The sequence below is a fragment of the Chionomys nivalis genome, chromosome 4 (assembly GCF_950005125.1).
Source record: "Chionomys nivalis chromosome 4, mChiNiv1.1, whole genome shotgun sequence".
Lineage (NCBI taxonomy): Eukaryota > Metazoa > Chordata > Mammalia > Rodentia > Cricetidae > Chionomys > Chionomys nivalis.
In genome coordinates this window covers 92,766,215-92,789,064 of record NC_080089.1, presented here as the reverse complement: position 1 = coordinate 92,789,064, position 22,850 = coordinate 92,766,215, and the positions used below count along the sequence as shown (strand labels likewise).

Genomic DNA, 22,850 nt, shown 5'->3' with positions numbered 1-22,850 from the left:
CAAGCAAAAGTTTTTCCAAAATTCATAAAATACAAACATTTCAAGACAGAGAAAAAGGATATTGAAGAAAATAAACTCTTAATAACCTGTTTGACTGCTATACCAGTTCGGTACCTAAACTATCTCAGCGCCTGACCTGATTTTTCTAAAATTAAAATGTCCTGCTGTCACAGAAACACTACTGCTTCCTGCCATGATGACGGGCAGCCTGAAGACAATTTAAGGGACCAATGACCTCATCTCCAACTCCGACCGACAGGGCTATCTCCAGCAAATCCCTTCCCAGGAACTCTCTCCAGCCTCCCGTCCCAGCACACACTTTCCACACCCGCCCTGGCATTGCCAGCCTTCCTCCCGGCCCAAAGCTCTTTAAGGTTGGGAGGGAAGAAAACCTCAGTGTAAGACTGTGGTCCGCTTCTCTTTCCTTCACATAGTGTCTACTGAAGATAATACGCCTGTTTCTGGAGGCTTTTGCTGGCAATTTTACAGTGTCTGGAGACATTTGAGTTTGTCCCGAGTGGCGGGACATCTACAATGCACAAAACATCCACCATCTTGAAAATAAACACCCGAGAAAAAGTGCCACGGCTGGGTCTGCTGATCACTCAGGTTTCTACAGTGGTTTAGTTTTATGTTTGTTTCTGAGACAAGATTTCATGAAATAGCCCAGGCTAGCCATGGCTAGAGTAGTCTCTTCCTGCGTCAGTCATCTGAGTGCCTGGATCACTGGCGTGAGCCACCAAACCTAGCTACATTTCAAAAGCCAGATCCTTGGGAATTCAGGCTTAACTCCTTCCTCTCATCTTTTGCCTGACTGCCCAAGCTCATGGAGTCCAGAGCTTTGACTCAAAAACATCTTAGTTTTGTTTCTCCCTTCATTTTGCCATGTTTCTCTACAGTGCGAGGCTGGTCTTGAACTCCTGGACTTAGGCAATCCTCCAGACTCAGACCCCCGATTGCTGGGATAGCAGGTATATGCTACCACTACTTCCAGTTCCTTTTTATTGCTTTATTTTAAAAGTAGGAAAAAAGGCCGGGCGATGGTGGAGCACGCCTTTAATCCCAGCACTCGGGAGGCAGAGGCAGGCGGATCTCTGTGAGTTCGAGACCAGCCTGGTCTACAGAGCTAGTTCCAGGACAGGCTCCAAAGCCACAGAGAAACCCTGTCTCGAAAAAACCAAAAAAAAAAAAAAAAAAAAAAAAGTAGGAAAAAAGGCATAAATATTGAAGGCAGATGGTAGTACTCAAAAGTAACAGGCCTCACATTTAAACAACATCAATAACAACAACAGCAAACCCCAAGGACAAAATGATGCTTTAGGATGCTGCTCAATGGCAGAGCACTGGCCCTTGAGGCCCCTTGAGGCCCTAGATCCAATCTCCTGCACTTTAAAAAGAAAAAAAAAGTGAAATAAACAAAAAAACCAAGCCAAAGCTAGTTTGGAATCCTGGCCCTAGTTACTAAGTGACTTTGAACAACCTAATATCTTCAGTTTCTTTCCTGGTCTGTTGCCCCTGATGTGAAAGTTGGAACAGCAAAGGCGTTTATCATTTGGCAGCTATGACAGTGTTGCCACTGTGTCTAACACACCTCAGCTGCTGCAGAGACTTGCTGTGCTCCTGACATCTGTTAGGACCCTCGACTCTCTTTAAGTATAAGATAACTTTTTCAGACCTTCGTGTTCACTGGGAGAGTCAACTTATTCAAAAGAGAGAGGAGTGGAGAACTTCACCTCCTTTTAAGTTTTCTTTTGAAATGTGTACTCACTGTGTTGCCCCGGCTGCCCTCTGGGTACTCACTGTGTTGCCCTGGCTGCCCTCAAACTCAGTTCAAGCAATCCTCCTGCCTCAGCTTCCCAAGCACTGGAACTATAGGCATGAAAAGACCACCTCCTTTTCTGTATGGTCTCGATTTCGCTGTTGTGCACTACTGAAGTCTGTGTGCTACTGTATGGTTTAACTCTATGTACGACTGAAATGCATGCCAGGCCTGGCTTCTTCCTCATTTTAAGTAAGTTAAGCTCAGATAATGATAAGGAGTAGATGAGCCGAAATGGAAACCCATTTTCATCCCTCTTAGCCAAACACAATGGTTCTACACCCACAAACTGAAAACTCCCCGGACAGGTTCCTCAAGCGGCCAACTCCCTGAAGCAGCGCCCCTACATAAAGCACTTACTTGTTCCACGTAATAAAAGTGGCTCTCTGCGTTGATATGCCAAGACCAACAATCTGATTCATCTGTACTCCTGCAGCTAAAGGCAAAGACAGATAAGACAGGTTTAAAAGCCAGAGAAGTTCAGCTGTGTAACAATACAGCACAGAACCCCGAGACGGGCAGACTGTCTGAGCTGTTTAATAAGAAAAGCAACGCTAAGATAAATTTTGCATTATTTTTACTTAAAATGAAGAAAGATATCCTAATAATAACAAAAATGCCCTTTTAAACATTTAAATGAGAGAAAAACAAATACTGTTCAGTCATACTGTATTTTTTTCCTGATAATACTAAAAACCTGGCTCTCAGTGTAGGCAATAACCAATTAAAATAGAAGCTGCCTGATGGTGCCAAATGGGAAATCTCTAGGGAGATTAGTTTAACTGCTGAAATTGAGATCGTATTTTTCAACACAAACAGATGAAGTATAGGAATAAAAACATGAGTTTTGTTTTTCTTTGTTTTGTTCTGAGACAGGTCTAATACTGTAGCCCAGGCTGGCCCAGCAGCAATCCTCCTGCCCCACCAACGCGAGCGCTGGGAGTGTAGGCGGGGCTTCCACACTCAGTGTATACTAAGGCTTTGTTGTTACTTTGTTATTAAGATTTATTTTTAGCCATCCATGTGTATGTGTGTGTGCAGGTGCTTGAGGAGGCCCAAGAGGGATCTGAAAACCCCAAGACAGGACTCATGAGCCCCCCAACATACGTGCTGGGAACCGAACTCAAGCCCTCTGGAAGGGTAGTAAGCACTCGAAACCACTGGGCTGTGCTTGTTTTGTTATGAGAAAGAATATGTGTGTATTATATGATGGGGCACAAGCCACGGTACATACGTGGAGTCACTTCTCCCCTCAACCTTCACATGGGTTCCAGGGGTCAAACTCAGGTCACCACACGCATGTGGCAAGTGCTTTTACCCACAGAGTCATCTCACTGTCCTTTTGTGCTGCTGGGGACAGAAGCCAGGGCCTCATGCATGCTAGGCAAAGACTGTATACCCTAAGTTACATCACAACACCTAAACATGAGCCTTTTGAACCAAAATTCCTAAAACATAGAAATGTGGTTTTTTGCTTTGGTTTTTTTTTTTTTTTTTTTTGAGGTCTAAAGGTTTTATTTTTACAGATTTCAACTAGTGAAAAGCTTTCACCTGTAGAGCCCATGTTCCCTCTGGGGCTCTTTTTCTGGGCACCACTCTGAGAAGAGCTGCTCCAGAAGGGGGTGGCCCAATAGGTATGAAGAACTAACAAAGTCCAAAGTCCAGACCGCAGAGGAGTCAAGGGTGCCAGCCAGAGCAGCCCTGGCAACCACAGTGTGTGCCCTTGACACTGCACCCCATTCCCACCTTGCTTTTGGGAACCCGGCAAATGCAGTTTGTTCCAAAGTTGGTGGCCCTCGTCTGAATGCAGCATAGGCAGCACAGATTCTCCCAGCCCTGCTTTTTCCACTTTGCCATCGGGTTTTTGTCTGCATAGCCTTCTTTAATGCAATATTCACAGAGCTCTCTACTTATGGCTTTCCTCTTGTAAAAGAGGTAAAAAATATATTGAGTTTTTTTGTTATGTATTTTGAAAATGGGCCACAGAGATTCTACTTTTCTCTTTTCCTCATGGGGTTCAGTTTCAGCTTCTCTCATCTTTTTATCTAATTCATCCAGTGTTGGTTCGATCATCTCCCAGCCATCTGAAGGCAATTTCCGGCTTCTTTTGACTTTGGGAAGATCAGAAGACCAAGCACCTACGGCCACCGCTTCTTTATTGACGACTTCCGCCCCAGTCGTGAATAGAGACTGGGACAAATTAACTGGCGAATCGGCCATTTCTCTTTGTTTCTCTTTCAGGAATAATGAATAGATAGATGGCTTGCTGCCCTCTAGAAATCCTTGGACCGAATGGGCCTTTGTTTTGTTTTGAGACTGGATCTCACTATGTAGCCCTGGCTGGCCCAGAACACGTGTCAATCTAGACCAGAGTGACCTTGAAGTCACAGAGATCAATTTGCCTCTGCCTCCTGAGACAGAAATATGTTTTTTTGGTAATGTTCTTTTTTCTTTGCAACTATGTTTCATTATGTGCAAGCTGGCCTCGATCCTATTAATCTGATGGCTGGGATTACATGACGTCACCACAGTTCAGCTTGTAATGTTCTTTTAGGATCAACTCATGTGAGTACTGAGAAAAATGTATCACCTTCTATACAGTTTTCCTTCCAAAAATGTTTAACCTGAATCTAACTAATCATGAGGAATCAGACAACTCAAAATAAGGAACAGTCTATTAAATGGGCCTGTACTTTTGAAAAGGATCAATGAAAAAGGGCTGGAGAGATGGCTCACTGGTTAAGAGCACAGTTGCTCATGCAGAAGACCTGGGTTCAATTCCCAGTACCCACACGGAGGTTCACAACTGAAGTCTAATTCCAGTTCCAGGGAATGCTTCTGGCCTCCACACGCACCATGCACAGACTTGGTGCACAGGCACACATGAAGATAAAAGACCCACACAAATGAAGCCAGGTAGTGGTGGCACACGCCTTTAATCCCAGCACTCGGGAGGCAGAGGCAGGCGGATCTCTGTGAGTTCGAGACCAGCCTGGTCTACAAGAGCTAGTTCCAGGACAGGCTCCAAAGCCACAGAGAAACCCTGTCTCGAAAAACCAAAAAAAAGGCCGGGCGGTGGTGGCGCACGCCTTTAATCCCAGCACTTGGGAGGCAGAGGCAGGCGGATCTCTGTGAGTTCGAGACCAGCCTGGTCTACAAGAGCTAGTTCCAGGACAGGCTCCAAAACCACAGAGAAACCTTGTCTCGAAAAACCAAAAAAAAAAAAAAAAAAAAAAGAACACTGTATATGTAATACATAAAGATTTATTAAAAAAAGAGAGAGAGAGAGAATCTGAAGAGAGAGTACTGGAAAGTAGCCTTAGTGTGTATTTCCTGAGGAAGGCGAGGGCCGGATTTCAGTCACAGAGGAGGTACCCTTTACAATGGGACCATCCTGCAATGTTCAGATGTGACAGCTTACATCACAACTGGCCAGCTCAGTAAGGGAAGTTTGCAGAGACCCATAGATGGAGCAAAACTATGTCTCTATATTACACTGGTTAGTTTGTCGCCGTAACGCAGCTAGAGACACGTAAGAAAGAAGGAATCTCAACTGAGAAATTGCTTCCATCAGACTGACCTGTAGGCAAGCCTGTGGGTCATTTTCTTGATTAATGGTTCATGTTGGAGGGTTCCAGTCCACTGTGGCTGGTACTAGTCCCTGGATTGGTGTTCTGGGTGTTTAAGGCAAGATGAACAATCCCAATAAGCAGTGTTCCTCCATGGCCTCTGCTTCAGTTCCTGCCTCCAGGTTCTTGCCCTGAATTCCCTGGATGATGAAGGACTGACTTCTAAGCTGTGAGATGAAATAAACTCTTCCTCCCAAGCTGCTTTGAGTCAGGGTGTTTAGTTACATTACTATCAACCTAACCTACAGTCTAGTCTTTGAGTCAGGGTGTTTAGTTACATTACTATCAACCTAACCTACAGTCTAGTCTTTGAGTCAGGGTGTTTAATAACATTACTATCAACCTGACCCACAGTCTAGTCTTTGAGTCAGGGTGTTTAGTAACATTACTATCAGCCTGACCCACAGTCTAACACAGAAGTCTACACATGTGCACTGCACGGCCTTCCCGAGATCAAAACCAGGGCATTATGTTAAGGACATTCTACCACTGAACATCTGGTGAAATAAATTCTGAAATATTCAAAACTAAAAAAACAAAAAGGAAAAGTAATTCAGTCTCCCAAAATTTCAACGTTCTTAAATGTTACACTAAAAAGAGTGGTTTCTCCTTCTTTCTTATTAAAAAAAAATTGATGTATACATGTGTGGGTGTGAATTTAGGGCCCGCAGAGACGCCAAAAGAGGCCAGAACTCCTGGAGCTGGATTTACAAGCTGCGGTGAGCCTCTGGATGCTGGCGCTGAAAGCCAAGGTAACTCCTCAGAAAGAGCAGCAGACACCGAACCATCTGTTCAACTGTCTTCCTTTTCCTTTTTAAAGACACGGTTTCCCAAGTGGCTCAAGCTGATCTTAAGTGCTACAACGGGTGTACGACACCAACACACTGCACCAAGAGACCTCACCGTGTTACAATGAAGGTAAATGGGCTGTGAACTGATGAAGAAGGAACAGAACATTGTAACACTTTCTAATCCCCTGGATGCTGCAACCCTAGCTGTAACCTGGGGCATTTATTTATCCTGTAGAAGAAAAACTAGGACATGGCTGCTGTTACTTTTCCTTGACAAAGTGTTGACTGTAAACCACAAATCCACAAATCTCCCAGCAAAACACTGGGAAACTGCAACACCTCCTCCAAAAAAGGCTGTGTGTGTGTGTTTGTATATACATACACACATATGTTCATATATGTGCTATGATAAATGATATATAATATAAAAAGACTTGTATAAAATGATATAATAATGATTTATAATATATAAAACATGTGTTCATATATCTATATATTTGTATTTGTATATTTATATGTATCGTATATGATAATGATACATAACATAAAATATAAAAGACGACATATATAAATTTATGTTTATACACATACACACACACACACACTATAAATAGAAATCCACAAAGTTCTCTCTAAATCTGAGGAAAACTCCTCAGAAAGAGCAGCAGACACCGAACCATCTGTTCAACTGTCTTCCTTTTCCTTTTTAAAGACACGGTTTCCCAAGTAGCTCAAGCTGATCTTAAGTGTTACAACGGGTGTACGACACCAACACATTGCACCAAGAGACCAGAAAAAGTCCACTGTAGACTATAGTCGTTTTATAAATCCTATTACCTTTGACAGCATCTTTTATTACAGCAACAAACTGAGTCCAGAGAGCATCAGGATCAATTTCAACCCAGCCAGGCTGAGGGTAGACATTTTCCACCTGTTCATAAAAACAGAAGCTTTAGTGAGAGTGGAATTAGACTAAGCTGATAATAGTTGCATCTTAACATGACTGGTTAAGACAATTAACACAATTGCATTTAATTATTTTTTAACTGCTCAAAAAGAGAGCTAGGTATAGCTCAGCACTTATAATGTGCAAAATCATGGGTTCGTTCTCCACCCACCCCCAAATGTTGGAAATAAAGCACAAGAGTGAATAAAGAGTTCACCAACACAGCAGCCCTCATGTTTACAGAGGGTTTTACAATTATTTTATCTTAGCTTTACATTCATTCTTCAAGATTCCTACACTGAAGATACAAAAGATTTTTAAAAACATTTTCATGTAAATCAAAGAAAAAAGACCTCAGAAAAGGAAAGGAGGAGGGAAGCGTGGCAGTGCAGGGCTCTCCAGCCAGTGCCACAGACACTGGAGGGGAAAGGGGCAGCCTGAGCTACAGTATGAGTTCCAGGCCAGCCTGGGCTACACAAAAACCCCCGTCTAAAATTTGCAGCAATCACAACAAAGGCAAACAAAAAGAAAGAAGAAAGGAAGGGAGGGAGGAAGGAACTAAGAAAAAAAAAAAAGACTAGCAGGGAAAGAGGAAGAAAAGATGCCCCAGGGGTTGTGGATTAACTCCTGGGTTCGCGGGAAGCTGCCCTGGTAGGAACAAGTTGCAAAAGAACAAACCAAAGTCGGTAGAATGAAGTCAGATCACAGCCCAGTTTCCTGCCTGACTACTTGGTTGTGCACACACAAGGACACATTTGAAACAACACAAGCTATTAGCCAAGCGTAGTGGCACACACTTGTGATCGAAACACTTGGGAGTCGGTGGCAGAAGAATCATGAGTTGTAGACCAGTCTGAACTACACAGGGAGACCTTTTCTTAAAAACCAAAACCTAAATTAACAAATGAACCAGTAAATAAATAAATAAATAAATAAATGAAAAATAATAAAAAAGCAAATGAACTATTAAAATGAATGTTCCTGGCACAGTAGTGGCACATGCCTACAACCCTAGTAATTGGGGGCGTGAGGACCTGACTGTGCAAACTCCATTTTAAAGAGGGGGCTTCCGCTTAAGCCTCATAATGAGCTGGGGGGTGGGCGATCTCACCTCCAGAAATGTGCTGCCATAGCAGAAATTTAAACAGATACCCCAAAAATAGTCAATTAAGAAGATAGGGAGCAGGGCCATAAAATGTAATGAGGTCCAGGTGTTCTTGGAAGGCATCCTGACCTTGAAGATACCCTGTCAGTAATTTATGGCTCTTTGTTAGATTTTTTTTTTTTTTTTTTGCCCCAAAACTGACCAATGGTTTTAGGAACCACCTTACCCTATGCCCTCCTTACCCAATCCCAAGACGACAGGACATGAACTCCCCTGATGACAGCTTTTCCCCTCTAAAAGTTCTACCCTCCCAGGGCTTCCTGCCACACTTTCTGCATCCACTATGCTGGCTGGCTGGAAAGATGCTGGTCCAAACTTGAGTTTGAATATTAGAAAACCCTCATGTAATTTGCATCAGAAATCCAGCTCTGTGAATTCCTTTGGAGACCAGAAACTTTTGCACAACAGTAGGCAGAAGCAGGAAGTTCAGGAGTTCAAGATCATCCTCCAACTCTATGAATAGTTCAAGGGCACTCTGTGTCATAAAATCTGAGAAGGGAAGGGAGAGGAAAAGGAAGAAGGGGAAGGGGGAGGGGAGGGAGGAAGGTGGGAGCCCAAGGGGTGAGAGGAAAGGAAAGGGGAAGGAAGGAAAGGAGAAGGAGGTAAAGAGAGAGAGAGAGAAGAGAGAGTGAAGGGGAGGGGAGAGAGAGAGCAAAATGAAATTACAGTGCATATGTTAGTAGAAAATGGCTGCCTATCAATATCCAACACAGACTTAGATCCAGAATATATAAAGCTCAACAAACAAATGAACAATCCAATTTAAGAATGAGCAAAACAGTAAAACAAGCACTTCCCAAGAAAAATATACAAATGGTAAATACACACATGAAGATAGATATTAAACTTCTTTAGCCATTAGAAAGACACAAACCAGCCGGGCGGTGGTGGCGCACGCCTTTAATCCCAGCACTCGGGAGGCAGAGGCAGACGGATCTCTGTGAGTTCGAGACCAGCCTGGTCTACAAGAGCTAGTTCCAGGACAGGCTCCAAAACCACAGAGAAAGCCTGTCTCGAAAAACCAAAAAAAAAAAAAAAAACAAGAAAGACACAAACCGCCAGATGCACACGCCTTTAGTCCCAGGCAGAGGCAGGAGGATCTCTGTGAGTTCAAGACCAACATGGTCTACATGTGGATTATAGGACAGCAAGGGCTACATAAGGAGGCCCTGTCTCAACAAAACCTAAAGTAAGTAAATAAATAAATGAATAAATAAAAAACCTAAAGTAAGTAAATAAATAAATGAATAAATAAATAAACAAATGAAAGAAAGAAAGCGGCTAGAGCTGGAGAGATGGCTTAGCAGTTAAGAACAACCGCTCACAGAGAAACCCTGTCTCGAAAAACCAAAAAAAAAAAAAAAAGAACAACCGCTCACTCTTCTTCAGTGGACCTGGATTCAATTCCCAGCACCCACATGGTGGCTCATATGGATCTCCCAGTCCCCATGGGCACTGCACATACATGGTGCACAGACATATATGCAGGTAAAAGATGCATACATATAAGTTAAAAGTTTTAAAATCTAAAAAAAAATCATTTAAAAATAAACAAAACCAATGTGCTCCCACTAACTGTAGATAAGCATAAGGTGCTAATAACAATAACCTAGCCACTGGTAGGTTCCTCCGCAGACGAAGACGCCCAAGTCCCATCCCCAGAAATCAGATAAAGGTAGAAAGAAAACTAAGGTTACAAAGCTGCCCCTCTAGCATCCCACACGCGTGCTGACGCATTGCACCAACACACATACACTATGCCACGCAGGCAGGCACGACTGCATGCGGGCACACACAGCAGTAATACTACTGTGAATTAAACGTAAATAAATACATACGCCACACAACAACAGTGACGGATATGCAGAGCAGGTGGGTCTCAGCGAACTCTTAGCGAGGGTGTAAAATGGTACTACCAATGTAGAAAGGGGCTGGTTTTTTTTTGTTTTGTTTTTGTTTGGGGTGGTGTGGTATGGTTTGATAGGTTTTGAGACAGCATCTCACATGCAGTTCGGGCTAGGCCCAAACTCTTGGCTTAGCTAAAGATGACTTTGAACTGCTAATTCTCCTGCCTCAACCTTCCAAGTGTTATGTTATGTGCCCACGCCTCTGGCTCAGCAACTTCTTATTAAGATAAACATTCCTTTCCAGGCATAATGGTGCCTTAAATCCTAGCACTCAGGAAGCAGGGGCAGGAGGATCTCTTTGAGGCTAGCCTTGTCTACATAGTGACTTCTAGGCCAGCAAGGGCTACAAAGTAAGCTTGTGTCTTTGAAAAAAAAAAAAGATAAGCACTCATTTACCATATGCCCCAACACACCCACTCCTAAATATTTACCCTAGAGAAATGAGAACACTCTCATTAACATGTGTACATAAACATGCATAGGAAATCTATTCGTAACTACCAGAAACTGAAAACAACCCACACAGACTTCTATTGGAGAATGAATGTGGATTACCATCAGAAATAAGATAGAAGGGGCTGGGTGTGAGATTCAGTTCAGTGGAAGAACATTTGCCTCACAAGCGCAAGGCCCTGGTTCAATCCCCAGGACCAGAAAGAAAACAAACAAATAAACAAACCAAGAATGAACTGTGGATAGACATGGCGTGGGCGCATCTCAAAAGGTTATATTAACTGAATAAAGCTAACCTGAGATGCCTCCCTGTGAGTCTATATAAGACATTTCTTTCTTCACTGTTCTTTTTTTTTTTTTAAGCTTTTTTTTTTTGGTTTTTCGAGACAGGGTTTCTCTGTGGTTTTGGAGCCTGTCCTGGAACTAGTTCTTGTAGACCAGGCTGGTCTCAAACTCACAGAGATCCGCCTGCCTCTGCCTCCCAAGTGCTGGGATTAAAGGCGTGCGCCACCACCGCCCGGCCTCTTCACTGTTCTTGATTCTGGTGTTGCTGTTTTTAATTCCAGTAGAAAGAAATGTTTACATAGTGTAAATCCCAAGTCCCGGTCTCTGCCCCCCCCCCCACCTTTGGAGGCCCCGTCCTCGTGCCTGCCAAGCCTTGACCCCGCCCCAAGGAGTGTCAGGACCAGCTGGCTTCCCAGTTCCCTCTCGGGGCCACCCAAGAGCACAGGAATCCCATAAAACCTGGTTATCTTTTAATTTGGCTTGTTGTGATTTGGCTTGATTGGGATTTTTGTGTCCACAGAGAGCTTGCATAAGGATAAATTCCTAACATGTAGCAGACTACAAGGGGCTGCAGAGCAACAGCCTGGTGTTGTCCTCCTGCCTCAGCCTCCATGATTAAAGCAAACACTATCATGTCCACTTTGTGTGTATGTGATATGTATGTTTGTATGCATGTGGGTGCACACGCATGCATGTGTGTATGGAGATGTCACAGTTCCTTTATCTCTTGCTATAATAAAACGCTCTGATAAAAGCCAACTGAAGGACAACCCTTTCTCAGGACCTGTCACTCAGGAGCTGTCCTCTTCCCTTCTCTTCTGCTCTCACCTATAAAACAGCTTCTAAGGAAAAACCTTGAAGCAACTCAAGAGACAAAGGGTTTATTCTGGATACAGCTCAAGGGTAGAGTCCATCACATGGGGTAAGTTAAGGAGGCGGGAGCTTCAAGGAGCTGGTAACACTGTATCCACAGTCAGGAACAGGGTAAACAATGCCCTGCTTACATTCCCCATCGTCTACAGCCCAGGTCCCCTGCCGGGCAGTTAAAATGGTCCTCCCACAAGGACTAAGCTAACCAGGATACTCCTTCATAGTCATGTCATTTCATCAAGCGACACACTGCCAGATGATTCTAGATCCTAGATTCTGTCAGGTTGACAACATGAGCCATTCAAGAAGGCATGCAAGGTAGAGGCTCTTCCTTGGATCCGGGACTCGTCTATGCAGCTAGTCTAGCTAGGCAGTTAGCTCCAGTAACCCTTCCTCCACCATGCCAGCTCTAGAATCATGGGGGTTGGGGGCTACCAGGCTCACCCAATATTAACGTGGGTGCTCGAGATCCATTCTCATGCTTGTATGGCAAGCACTTACATCCACGGAGCCATATCCCCAGTGCCACAATCACTTTCATAGATCATCTTCAGAAGACAAAACTATATCATGGAGAAAGAGACAGGTGAGGTACTGGAGGAAGACGACAAGGTGGTATGTAAAGGAGGTTTTAGATTAGTCTATTAGGTATCAAAATTCATAGAACTACATACAAAAAAAAATCTCCATTTTACTTTTTAACTTTGTAGTAATTTAAAAAAAATTCAGAATGAGTTCCAGGATAGCCAGGGCTACATAGAGAAACCTTATCTCAAAAAACAAAACAAAAAAACAAACAAAACCATTACTTTTTGCTATTGGGTTGGGGGGACACGCACACACACACATACACTTAAGTGCAGGTGTGCATGTCTGTGCTTGTGTGGAGGTCAGAGGTTCAGAGGTCACTGTAAGGTGTCTTCCTCTCCCATTTACACCCTATTTTTTCAGACATGCTCTTGATCTCTACTGCCTCAGCTAGAATGGCCGGCCACCAGGGATCTGCCTGTCTCTGCCACTGTCACTCGCTGTGACATGAGTGCTCACACTGGCCAGCAGCAAGCACGTTAGCCACTGAACCTCAACCGAGCGCAGGTGCCTTAGTCGACAGGACTTGCTATGTGCCTCAGGCTGGCCTTCAACTCTTGGTCCTTAGTGAGGTGTGCCACTGCACCTAACCTGTTTCACTTTCATTTTCCCATTTTATTTCAATTAACAGTTGGAAACAAAATGCTTTAAGGGGCTAGAGAGATGGCTTAGTTGTTAAGAGCACCTGCTGCTCTTCCTAAGTAACTGAGTTCGGTTCCCAGCACCCATGTCAGGCAGCTCACAGCCATCTTTAGCTCCAACTCTATCCTCTGCAGGCACTGGCATACATGTGGCATACACTCTCACACACAAACATACACACCCATAAGTAAAATTTTTTTTTTTTTTTTTTTTGGTTTTTCGAGACAGGGTTTCTCTGTGGTTTTGGAGCCTGTCCCGGAACTAGCTCTTGTAGACCAGGCTGGTCTCGAACTCACAGAGATCCGCCTGCCTCTGCCTCCCGAGTGCTGGGATTAAAGGCCTGCGCCACCACCGCCCAGACCAGCCTGGTCTACAGAGCTAGTTCCGGGACAGGCTCCAAATCCACAGAGAAACCCTGTCTCGAAAAACCAAAAAAAAAAAAAAAAAAAAAGTTTAACGAGTCTATGGCTTAAAGTTTAACTGATGAACATATATGCTTATCCCCAATACTTTTCAAGACTCTGCTAAAAGAAAAACAACAAAACTAGCTTAAAGATAACCAGATGTGGGCTACACACCTGTTATCCCAGCACCAGGAGGTCTGTTTTCAGTTCCAGGGCAGTTTGGATTACAAATGGAGACCCTGTCTCAAAAAGAAGGCACCAAGCCAAGGACAAAGAGAAGAAAACCAACAGGATCAGACTAGATTTAACAAGTGAACAGAGAGTGGGCAGGTGGCAAATGCCCTGCTCAGGTTACACTGCCACTCCCGCTACCCCTTCTGCCCAGTACACTCAAAGTAAAGCCATTAGTCCCTCTAATGCCCTGTGAGCACCCACAGGTGTATCTCCTCTGCCCATTTTTCCCTCAGCATCTACGAGTGCCTATGACTTCATAGGCACTGCAGAGACAAAGGGCGTGTGTGCCAGTCACCCAAACTCTCAGAAAGCAGCCCATAGCAGAGACCAGGGATTTAGGGCTGAGCCCTGGAAACAGAAAGACACATGATTGCTGGAGAAACCTCTTTGTAAGGTTTCCTGAAGTCACTTAGTCCTGCCTCTGCTTCTCATCGCCAGGCAACGGGTACTAGGCTCGCTCTCTGGAGAAGGTGAGCTTACAAATATTACCCAGGCTTCTGGGAAAGCAAGGTACTGAAAAAATGAGCAGACAACCCACCAAGTACCATTTGAAGGAACTTTCCAACATGGAGAAGTGGTCAGGAGAAAGAAAATTGGAGAGCCTGAGAGTACCAAGGTGATGTGTGTGTGGGGGGGGGGGGGGTTGGGGGATGCAATATTTTCTATGGTGTCGCTGAGAAGCAGGTTCAATAAAATCTACTCCCTCCCACGGAGCAGTTCTACAAGGCTTTTCTGATTGTGACCTTGCATCAAGCCTCCAAATCTTTAGACCAAATGGTGGGACTTCCAGATTCCATCCCTCCTCTGCACCAATCTGGACAGCTCAAGCCATATTCATTTTCAGTTGCTATAACAAAACACCTGAGATTTTGTTTTTAGAGGTTCAGTTTTAGAGGCTGACAGTTTGAGATCATGTAGCCCCCTTAGGTCAGCAAGGGCTCCCTTGGCTGCATCCTACCGCTGTGGAGGGAGACAGCCTTCTACCAGGAGCACACACAGAAAGAAGAAATAGGCAGGCATGGTGGCACACCCCTAAGATCCAGGCACTTAGGAGTCTTGGACAGGAGTATCACCAAGAGTTTGAAGTCACCGAAAGTTGGGGAGCAGGGAGCTGGGCGCAAGGGCGGCACATGCCTTTAATTCAGGTGGATCGCTGTGAGTTTGAGGCCAGCCTGGTCTACAAGAGCTTGTTCCAGGACAGACTCCAAAGGTACAGAAAAACCCTGTTTCAAAAAAGAAAAAAAAAAAGTGGGGGAGCAGGGAGGAAGGAGAGGAGGAGAAAAGAGTAAGAGGGAAGAAGGAGGAGGGAGAAAAGGGAGGAGGGGGAAAAAGGAGGAGGGGAAAAGAGGAGAAAGAAAAGGGGGAATGAGAAAGAGAAAAGGGAGGAAGACAAGGAAGGAGGAGAGAAAGGAGGAGGAGGAAGAGACAGGAAGCAGAGAGCAGGAAGGCAGTGTTCTTGGGGCATGTTAAGCAGAGAAGTACCTTACTCCCCTCCAGGACAGCTTCCTGAGGATCTAATGACTCTTCCCTAGGACTCACCTCCTATAGAGTCAACGGCTCCCAAAGCACCACACTGACTGCCAAGATTCTAACACTAATCCTTAGGAGCAAATTCAAAACCACAGGAATCCCTAAACATGTAGCATGAGAAACGTGCCCCCTGCGTGGAAACAGGAGGAAACAGTGAAAGTTAAGAAGAAAACACCTGCTGATTAAAAGGCAGAGTCCTTTCTTCAAGCGTGACCCCGGCTTTCCAGCGCTGGAGGCCTTGATGCCGCTGTGCTGGGACCTTCTGTCCTGGTCCTCCAGCCATGATCATATCTTAGGGTTTTCTCAGAAGCACCATGTCCCATTGGGAGGAACATGATGCATTTCCCCAGTTTCCAAATCAAAGTATAAAATCTACATCTGAGGGCTGCAAATACGGACCTTTGTTCTAGTATTTAACACAATTTTTTTTTTTTTTTTTTTTTTTTTTTAGTATTTTCTGTGTGTGACTAAATGCTTAATGCTCAGAGCACGTATGATCAGAGATCATCTTGGACAAGTCATTCCTCTCCTACCATGTGGGTCCCAGGAATCGATCTCAAGTCATCAGACTTGGCAGCAAGTAACCTTACCCACTGATCCATCTTGATGGCCCCAAGAAAGACTTAAAAAAAAAAAATTACAGCCGGGCGGTGGTGGCGCACGCCTTTAATCCCAGCACTTGGGAGGCAGAGACAGGCGGATCTCTGTGAGTTAGAGACCAGCCTGGTCTACAAGAGCTAGTTCCAGGACAGACTCCAAAACCACAGAGAAACCCTGTCTCAAAAAACCAAAAAAAAAAAAAAAAATTACAGCTACTGGGGTTAAGGATGTAACATGCAGGCCCTTGAGGGGTGAGGGTGGCGGGGAGGTTTTCCAACATCACCGTAAAAAAGAAAATATTACAGAAGTCTCCAGAAACAACTCATACAAACTGAATGCAAAAATTCATGTTTGGATTTCAATTTGAACTTAAAGATCATGGGAGCCTGTCCTGCTCACGTATTCAAGGGATGATCTCTTCTTGCTTTTTATTTCTTTTCCACGTGACATGTCTGGCTGTATGAATCAACTCCTCCTACACTAAGATTTTAGTTTTTTATGAGTAATCCTTCTGTTGTATTAGAAGGGGCGTGACTTCCATTATGAAGACAGACACAGGGCTGGAGAGATGGCTCAGCGGTAAAGCTGCTCTTCTAGAGGATCTGGGTTCAATTTCCAACACCCACATGGCAGCTCCCAACTGTCTGTAACTCCAGTTCCAAAGGATATGGCAGCCTCACAGATGTAGGCAAAACACCAATGCACATCAAATAAATATTCAAAATGAAGACAGACAAATGGCTAAGTCAGTCACAGGGTGGGGTAAACGGAAGTCCTAGGACTTTAAGTGCATATCGTTTATTCTATTTTTACTTCATCTTTTGTTTGTTTTTTTTTTTTGTTTTTTTTTTTTTTTGTTTTGGTTTTTCGAGACAGGGTTTCTCTGTGGCTTTGGAGCCTGTCCTGGAACTAGCTCTGTAGACCAGGCTGGTCTCGAACTCACAGAGATCCACCTGCCTCTGCCTCCTGAGTGCTGGGATTAAAGGCGTGCGCCACCATTACCCCGCTTTTTACTTCATCTTGAGTCAGGGTCTCACTGTGTAGCCCTGGCTAGCCTGGAATGTGCTCTGTAGAGCAGGCTAGCCTTGAACTCAGAGATCTGCCTGTCTCTTCCTCCCCAATGTGCCACCACTGCCCAGTGTCTACCAACTTGTTAAATTTTATTAAAATTTGTATTTTTTGGGTGGGAGGGGCACACTTGTGCCATGGCTTAAAGTGTAGAGGTCAAAGGACAACTTGCAGGAAACAGTTCTCTTCTTTGTCAATCCTCCCAGGGATTCAGTTCAGGGTATCAAGCTTAGGAGCAATGTGCAATCATCTTTACCTGCTGAGCTATTTCCTTTTTGATCCAAATACTCATTCACTAAATAAAAACTAAAAATAAAAATGCACTGCTTAAGCAAAAGTACTCTGTGACTAGAATTATAAGAAACACTAAAAAGTATCATTGTGTTTGTGATAAAGACGTACAATAACACAAGAGCTCAGTGTCTGCCTCTTACCCGTCCTTTCCAGTTGGCACAGCTATGGACTAAGTGGGTGGACCATGCTCTTACACAGTTAGCCAGAGAGGGAGCCGCGGCAGACCCAACTCACCTAGTACAGAACCCTGAATGAAGTCTCTTCCTCAAAGCGCATGCTCAAGGCAGTCACTACTTTTACTCTATCAGTGGGTTCCTGGGAAACTGCTGAGATAAAAGCATCCACAGAGTGAGAGGCAGGGTAGCACACTGAAAAAGAGTCCAGAGCTGTAGGGATGCGGTTAGATGTCTCTCGTCTTCTCTAATATCTTAAACGTTAGAAAACGCTGGCATTGGCAAGACAGTAGTGGCACACGCACCAGGAGGCAGAGGCAGGTCAGTCTCTGAGTTCAAGGCCAGCCTGGTCTACAAAGTGAGTTCCAGGACAGGCAGAAATGTTACACAGAGAAACCCTGTTTCAAAAAACCCAAAGAAGAGGAAGAGAGAAAATAATGCTGGTACTGAAAGGAGTAAATAAGAACACTATACCAAATCAACTGCATTGACCATTGTACAGAAATCAGCACGTCACTAAAAATGGGTGTTAAGGCTTTGCTAACAAAGACCAACCAAATGGCTTGGCAGGCTTCTCAAGCCTGAAGAAGATATTTCTATGAATTTTCAAAGATGGAAAGAAGTACGTACAAGTCAACTTTCAAAACTTGTTCAGTATCTCCGATCTCCAGGGAAGGCAGATGGTAATCTGAGGACCTAGCACTTTCAGGAACACAAAGATGACAACCAGTAAGATGGTGTAGCAGGTAAAAGTGCTTCCAGCAAGCCTGACGGCCTGAGTCAATTCCAGGGAGAAAAAGGATGGCCGAGAAAGTTGTCCTCTGTCCCCCAAAAGTGCACCACAGCACACGAGCACATGCAGACACACATAATAAATAAGTGTAATGAATTGTTCTTAAATGACACAACCGAAAAAACGTAAGTTTACAGTCCATCGATATCCGAAGAACTAAACTGTGTGAAGACAAGAATTGGAAAGTCGATGGGGAAGTGCAGAAAAACCCAGGAAATCACAAACCGCCTAATGTCCACACACACGCAGCCTGTCCGCGCCGCCCAGCGAGTCACCTCAGTTCCACTCAGGTAAAGCTAAAGCGATGAATCCCGTGGGACAGGAAGCTAGCGACAGGCACCGGGCCACACTGGCCTGAGTCCCCAGGGGTGCAGAAGGAGCGAGGGTGCAGCCAGAGCCCCAGACCCGCCCTCCGCGCCCAGTTACCTTCTGCGCGCTGGAGCCTCGCACCCGTGTCGTCCGGTCATAGACGTGGCAGCGGATCACCGTGCTGCCCACGTCCAACCCTAGCACGAAGCGAGAGGTCGACGAGGCCGGCGCGCTCGGCTCCTCGCGCCGCTGCTCTGCACCCTCCTGCAGCCCCGACATCGCGACCCCGCGCACCGCAGCCGCCACCCGGCCGGCCAGCGCCGAGCTATAAACGCCAGACCTCGGGCGGAGCGCGCGCGGCCGGGCCACCACCCTCACCGCGCCCCGCCCCTCCGCGAGATTCGGCCCCGCCCCGCCCCTCCCCTCCGTGAGATTCGGCCCCGCCCCGCCCCTCCCCTCCGTGAGATTCGGCCCCGCCCCACCCCGCCTCGCCCAGCTCCCTTGCGAGGCCCTGCTGCCCCACCTCCACTCCCGCCCTCTAGCCCCGTGACGTCAGGGCCGCGCGCCGAGCGCCGCGTGGGAACCTGGCGAAGATGGCGTAGAGCGACGTGGTACACTGAGTGTCCAGGTTCAGCCACCTTTGCTTTGAAACTCAGAGGTTCCCTTCTAGCCCAGATTACTTTTTACGAATACCTGTTAAGAAAAATCAGGTGAAGTGAAAAGTTTTGAAGTTTTTCTTTTAGGTTTATGTGTTTTGCCTGCATGTGTGTGCCTAGTGCCCGTAGAGGGTAGAAGAGGACGTCGGACGGTTGTGAGCGGCACGTAGGTGATGGGAACGGAACCCAGGTCTTCTGCAAGAGCAACAAGTGCTTTTAACCACCGTGCCCTGTTTCCACTCTCAAGAAAAAGCATATTTGGCCCAAAGTAAACAAGGTTCCTCATGACATCCCTACGCAGAAAAGCTTGCATGTTTAATACTCGACGGCTAGATGTCCCTGTGATGATGTATGGCACTAAAGGGCCGCTGCCGACACAGAACGAAAGCAAGCTTTGGGTTACTTTCCGTCGCAGCATCTGGCAGTGGCAGATTTGGACAATCTGGGAGCCTCAACGGCTCACTTTCTTCTGCTGTTCACCAGCTATTCCAGGCATTTGTCAGCAAAGTGCAAATAGCCCTCCAGCCTCAGGCCTCTGTGGGAAGTGGTAATGCCTGCCCCGCCTGCCTCTTTGCGCAATAAAACCGGGGGCTGTAGAAATTGTCAAAGTTAGATTTCGTGATGATGTTTTGTGGGGTAATTTGTCAGCTTAAAAGAATATTATCTTCTTGTTCTTATTATCTTATTGGCTTACCTGCTTTCCGCAGATTTGCCCAAATTGGGTTTGAGCTATATTTCTTGAAGCATGACCATGAGCCCCATGGTTTGGTTTTTAAAGACTAGGTTTCATGTTTTTTGGAACTCGGTCTGCTCTGTACACCACCCTGGCCTCGAACTCACAGTTTCACCTCTGCCATCTGAGTGCTGGTATTAAAGGTGTGCGCCACCACCACCCGGCAGCCCCTCTCTTTGTCCCTGCACAACAACACACATTTTTTCCTTATGGCCTCAGCCTGGTAGGAGTGCAGGAGGGAGGGAGGAAGGGAGCGAGCCAGCGAGTGAGTGACTTCCCAGCGTTGTAATTGTTAGTCATGCCTAATGACTAGTCCTGTGCTGTTCTGGTTCCCCTGAGAACAGAAACTGAAGGGAAGAGAACCAGTGCCAGAGAGCCGTAGCTTAAGCTTGAGCTTGTCCCTCAAGGCAGTCTCGCTAGGACCTGCGGCTCCCTGGGTTTATAGATATCTTAGTATGGGCTCTGGGGATCGAACTCAGGTCCTCATGCTTGGCTGGCAAGCACTTTACCTACTGAGCTATCATCCCTGAGAGGACGGGACTTTAAAGAATTTGGTAAACACAGTTGTGTGGCCTGGCAAGCCTGGAAACGTAGGGCAGGCTGGCAAACAAGGCACATTTCTGGGCTACTGTTAGGGAATTCCTCCTTTCCAAAGCCTGCCCTTGTTCAATTGGTGAGGCTGAGTCATGTTTTGGGAGCAATCTTCTTTACTCAGGGACACTGCTTTAAATGTCAGTCATGTCCAAAATATACCTCCCACAGCAACATGCAAATAACTTAGCCAAGCTTGTCCATACAGTTAGCCATTAGTGTCCCTGCCTACAACTAAAGAAAGCTCTGTCTTACAATATTAATATTTGGCCTATTTCTCACAGCAATATTTCTTGGGGTTCTTGGACTCTGGAACTTTGTGATCATTTTCCAGAGCTCAAGCATCAAAGATCCTAAAATGTGAAAATGTGGACCTTAAAAGCTGCTTAGTCTAAGAGTTTCTAAGCAGTTTTCTAAGTTTCTTTTTAGACTGAGTCTCACTGTACCGGAGGCTGGCCTACAACTCAAAGCAGTTCTCCTGCCTCAGCTTCATACTGGGAATATAGCAATGTGCCACCATGCCAAACTTTTGTGTTCTGATGTCAAACAAATTTGAAACCTTGATGAATGCCATCATCTGAAGAAAATTAAGTGTTTTAGATTATCATTTATTCTTTGGTAATTTCATAAATGCACATAATGTATCTTTAAACATTTAAAACAATTTTGTCTTATGTGCATTGGAATGTCTGTAAGGGTATCAGATACCCTGGAACTGAGTTACAGACAATAACTCAGTGAGCTGCCGTGTGGGTGCTGGGAATTGAACTCAGGTCCTCTGGAAGAGCACCCAGTGTTCTTAACTGCTGAGCCATCTCTCCAGACTCCTTTTAAACATTTTTATGTGTATGAGTATTTTGCCTGTATGTATATAGCCTGTTCCTGGTGCCCTTGGAGGTCAAAAGAGTATATCAGAAGCCTTGGGACTGGAGTCAGGTGGGTTTCAGCTGCCATGTGGGTGCTGGGAATTAAATCCAGGTCCTCTGCACAGGCAGCAAATGCTTTTAACTTCTGAGCCAACTAACTCCCCACTCCATACAGTTTATCTTGATTACCCCTCCCCCAACTCTGCATGGACACTTCTCATCGTGTCCCCTGTCCTCTTCCCTCTGCTCTCCCCCAACTCTCTGGGTTCAATTAGTGCTGCCTGCTGGACGGTTAATTGATCTTTTGACTTGATCTTGTGCAAGTCAGTCTCCAGCAACAGTGAAGTCTTTTTTTTTTTAAATATTTATTTATTATGTATACAATATTCTTTCTGCGTGTATGCCTGAAGTCCAGAAGAGGGCACCAGACCTCATTACAGATGGTTGTGAGCCACCATGTGGTTGCCAGGAATTGAACTCAGGACCTTTGGAAGAGCAGGCAATGCTCTTAACCGCTGAGCCATCTCTCCAGCCCCAACAGTGAAGTCTTGAGTGCAAAAGCCATGCCGTGTCCAGAAGGTAGCACTTCACAGCACTACTCCCCATCCTCCTACGCTTACATTTTTTCCTAGTGTCCCCAGAGCCTGGGGGGGGGGGGGGGCGGGGCATGGCGTAGGTGTCCTATGCAGGGCTGAGCACAATAGTCACTTTTCACTAAACTAGTTATGAGTCTCTTGCATTAACTGTTGCCCACTACGTAAAGAAGCTTCCCTGACCAAGATTTATAGCAACACTCTTTTATGTGTGTAAATATAAATATCTAGAAGGCAGTTTGACAGCATAAGTATTTTGCAAAACAGCAGTCATAGGTTCCCCTCTAGAGCCTCCACATCATGGACTTTTGCCCAGGTTCATAATATCACACATGAATTCCCGCCTGTGAAGGAGGCCTCAGATCCAATCAGCATGTGGTTCCCTCCATAACTTCCATGCCACTGTTTTAGCATTTTATCCTGCCTAGCAGCTTGGTGTTGGAGCCTTCAGAGTTCACTGTGAGGTAATGCCATTAATGAATTTTCTCCTCTGGCAGTCTGCAAAGCTCCTTCCTTCCATCACGATTAAAGCTAACCACCAGGGAGGAAGTTTTTAGGTCAGTCCAGCTTAAAGTCTCTGTCCTGCAGCCAAAGTGTGTTGTATCTTTAGCAATAGTCTTACCATCTGGTTATAGCGGGCAACCAAGAGCAATGGAAGGGCCTGTAGGTCTTATATAATGACAGTTTGGGTTGGTTTGGTTTTCTGAGACAGGATGTGGTGGTTTGAATAAGAATGGACCCCCTAGTCTTGTATATTTGAAAGCATGGTCATCAGGTGTGGCTCTACTGGAGAAGGAAGTAAGAGGTGTGATGTTGATGGAGGAAGTGTGTCACTGGGGGTGAGCTTTGGGAGCTTCAAATGCTCAAGTCAGGCCCAGTGTCTCTTCCTGCTGCCTGTGGATCCGGATGTA

The 22,850-nt window shown here is 45.4% G+C and overlaps 2 protein-coding genes across 2 annotated transcripts in view; both read right to left on the bottom strand.

Annotated features, from left to right (window-relative positions):
- Gk5 (glycerol kinase 5) overlaps positions 1-18,779 on the bottom strand; it is a 68,583-nt gene extending 49,804 nt beyond the window's left edge. Inside the window, exons 1-3 of the mRNA XM_057768017.1 lie at positions 18,618-18,779; positions 7,077-7,170; positions 2,180-2,255 (exon numbers count right to left, since the gene is read on the bottom strand). Of these exons, the coding sequence (XP_057624000.1) occupies positions 2,180-2,255; positions 7,077-7,170; positions 18,618-18,779 (332 nt within the window). The remainder of the gene's footprint in view (positions 1-2,179; positions 2,256-7,076; positions 7,171-18,617) is intronic.
- On the bottom strand, positions 3,497-4,039 carry LOC130872620 (protein BUD31 homolog). The gene has a single exon (XM_057766787.1). The coding sequence runs from the start codon at positions 4,037-4,039 to the stop codon at positions 3,497-3,499; it is 543 nt and encodes a 180-aa protein (XP_057622770.1).
- Positions 18,780-22,850: the final 4,071 nt, after the last annotated feature.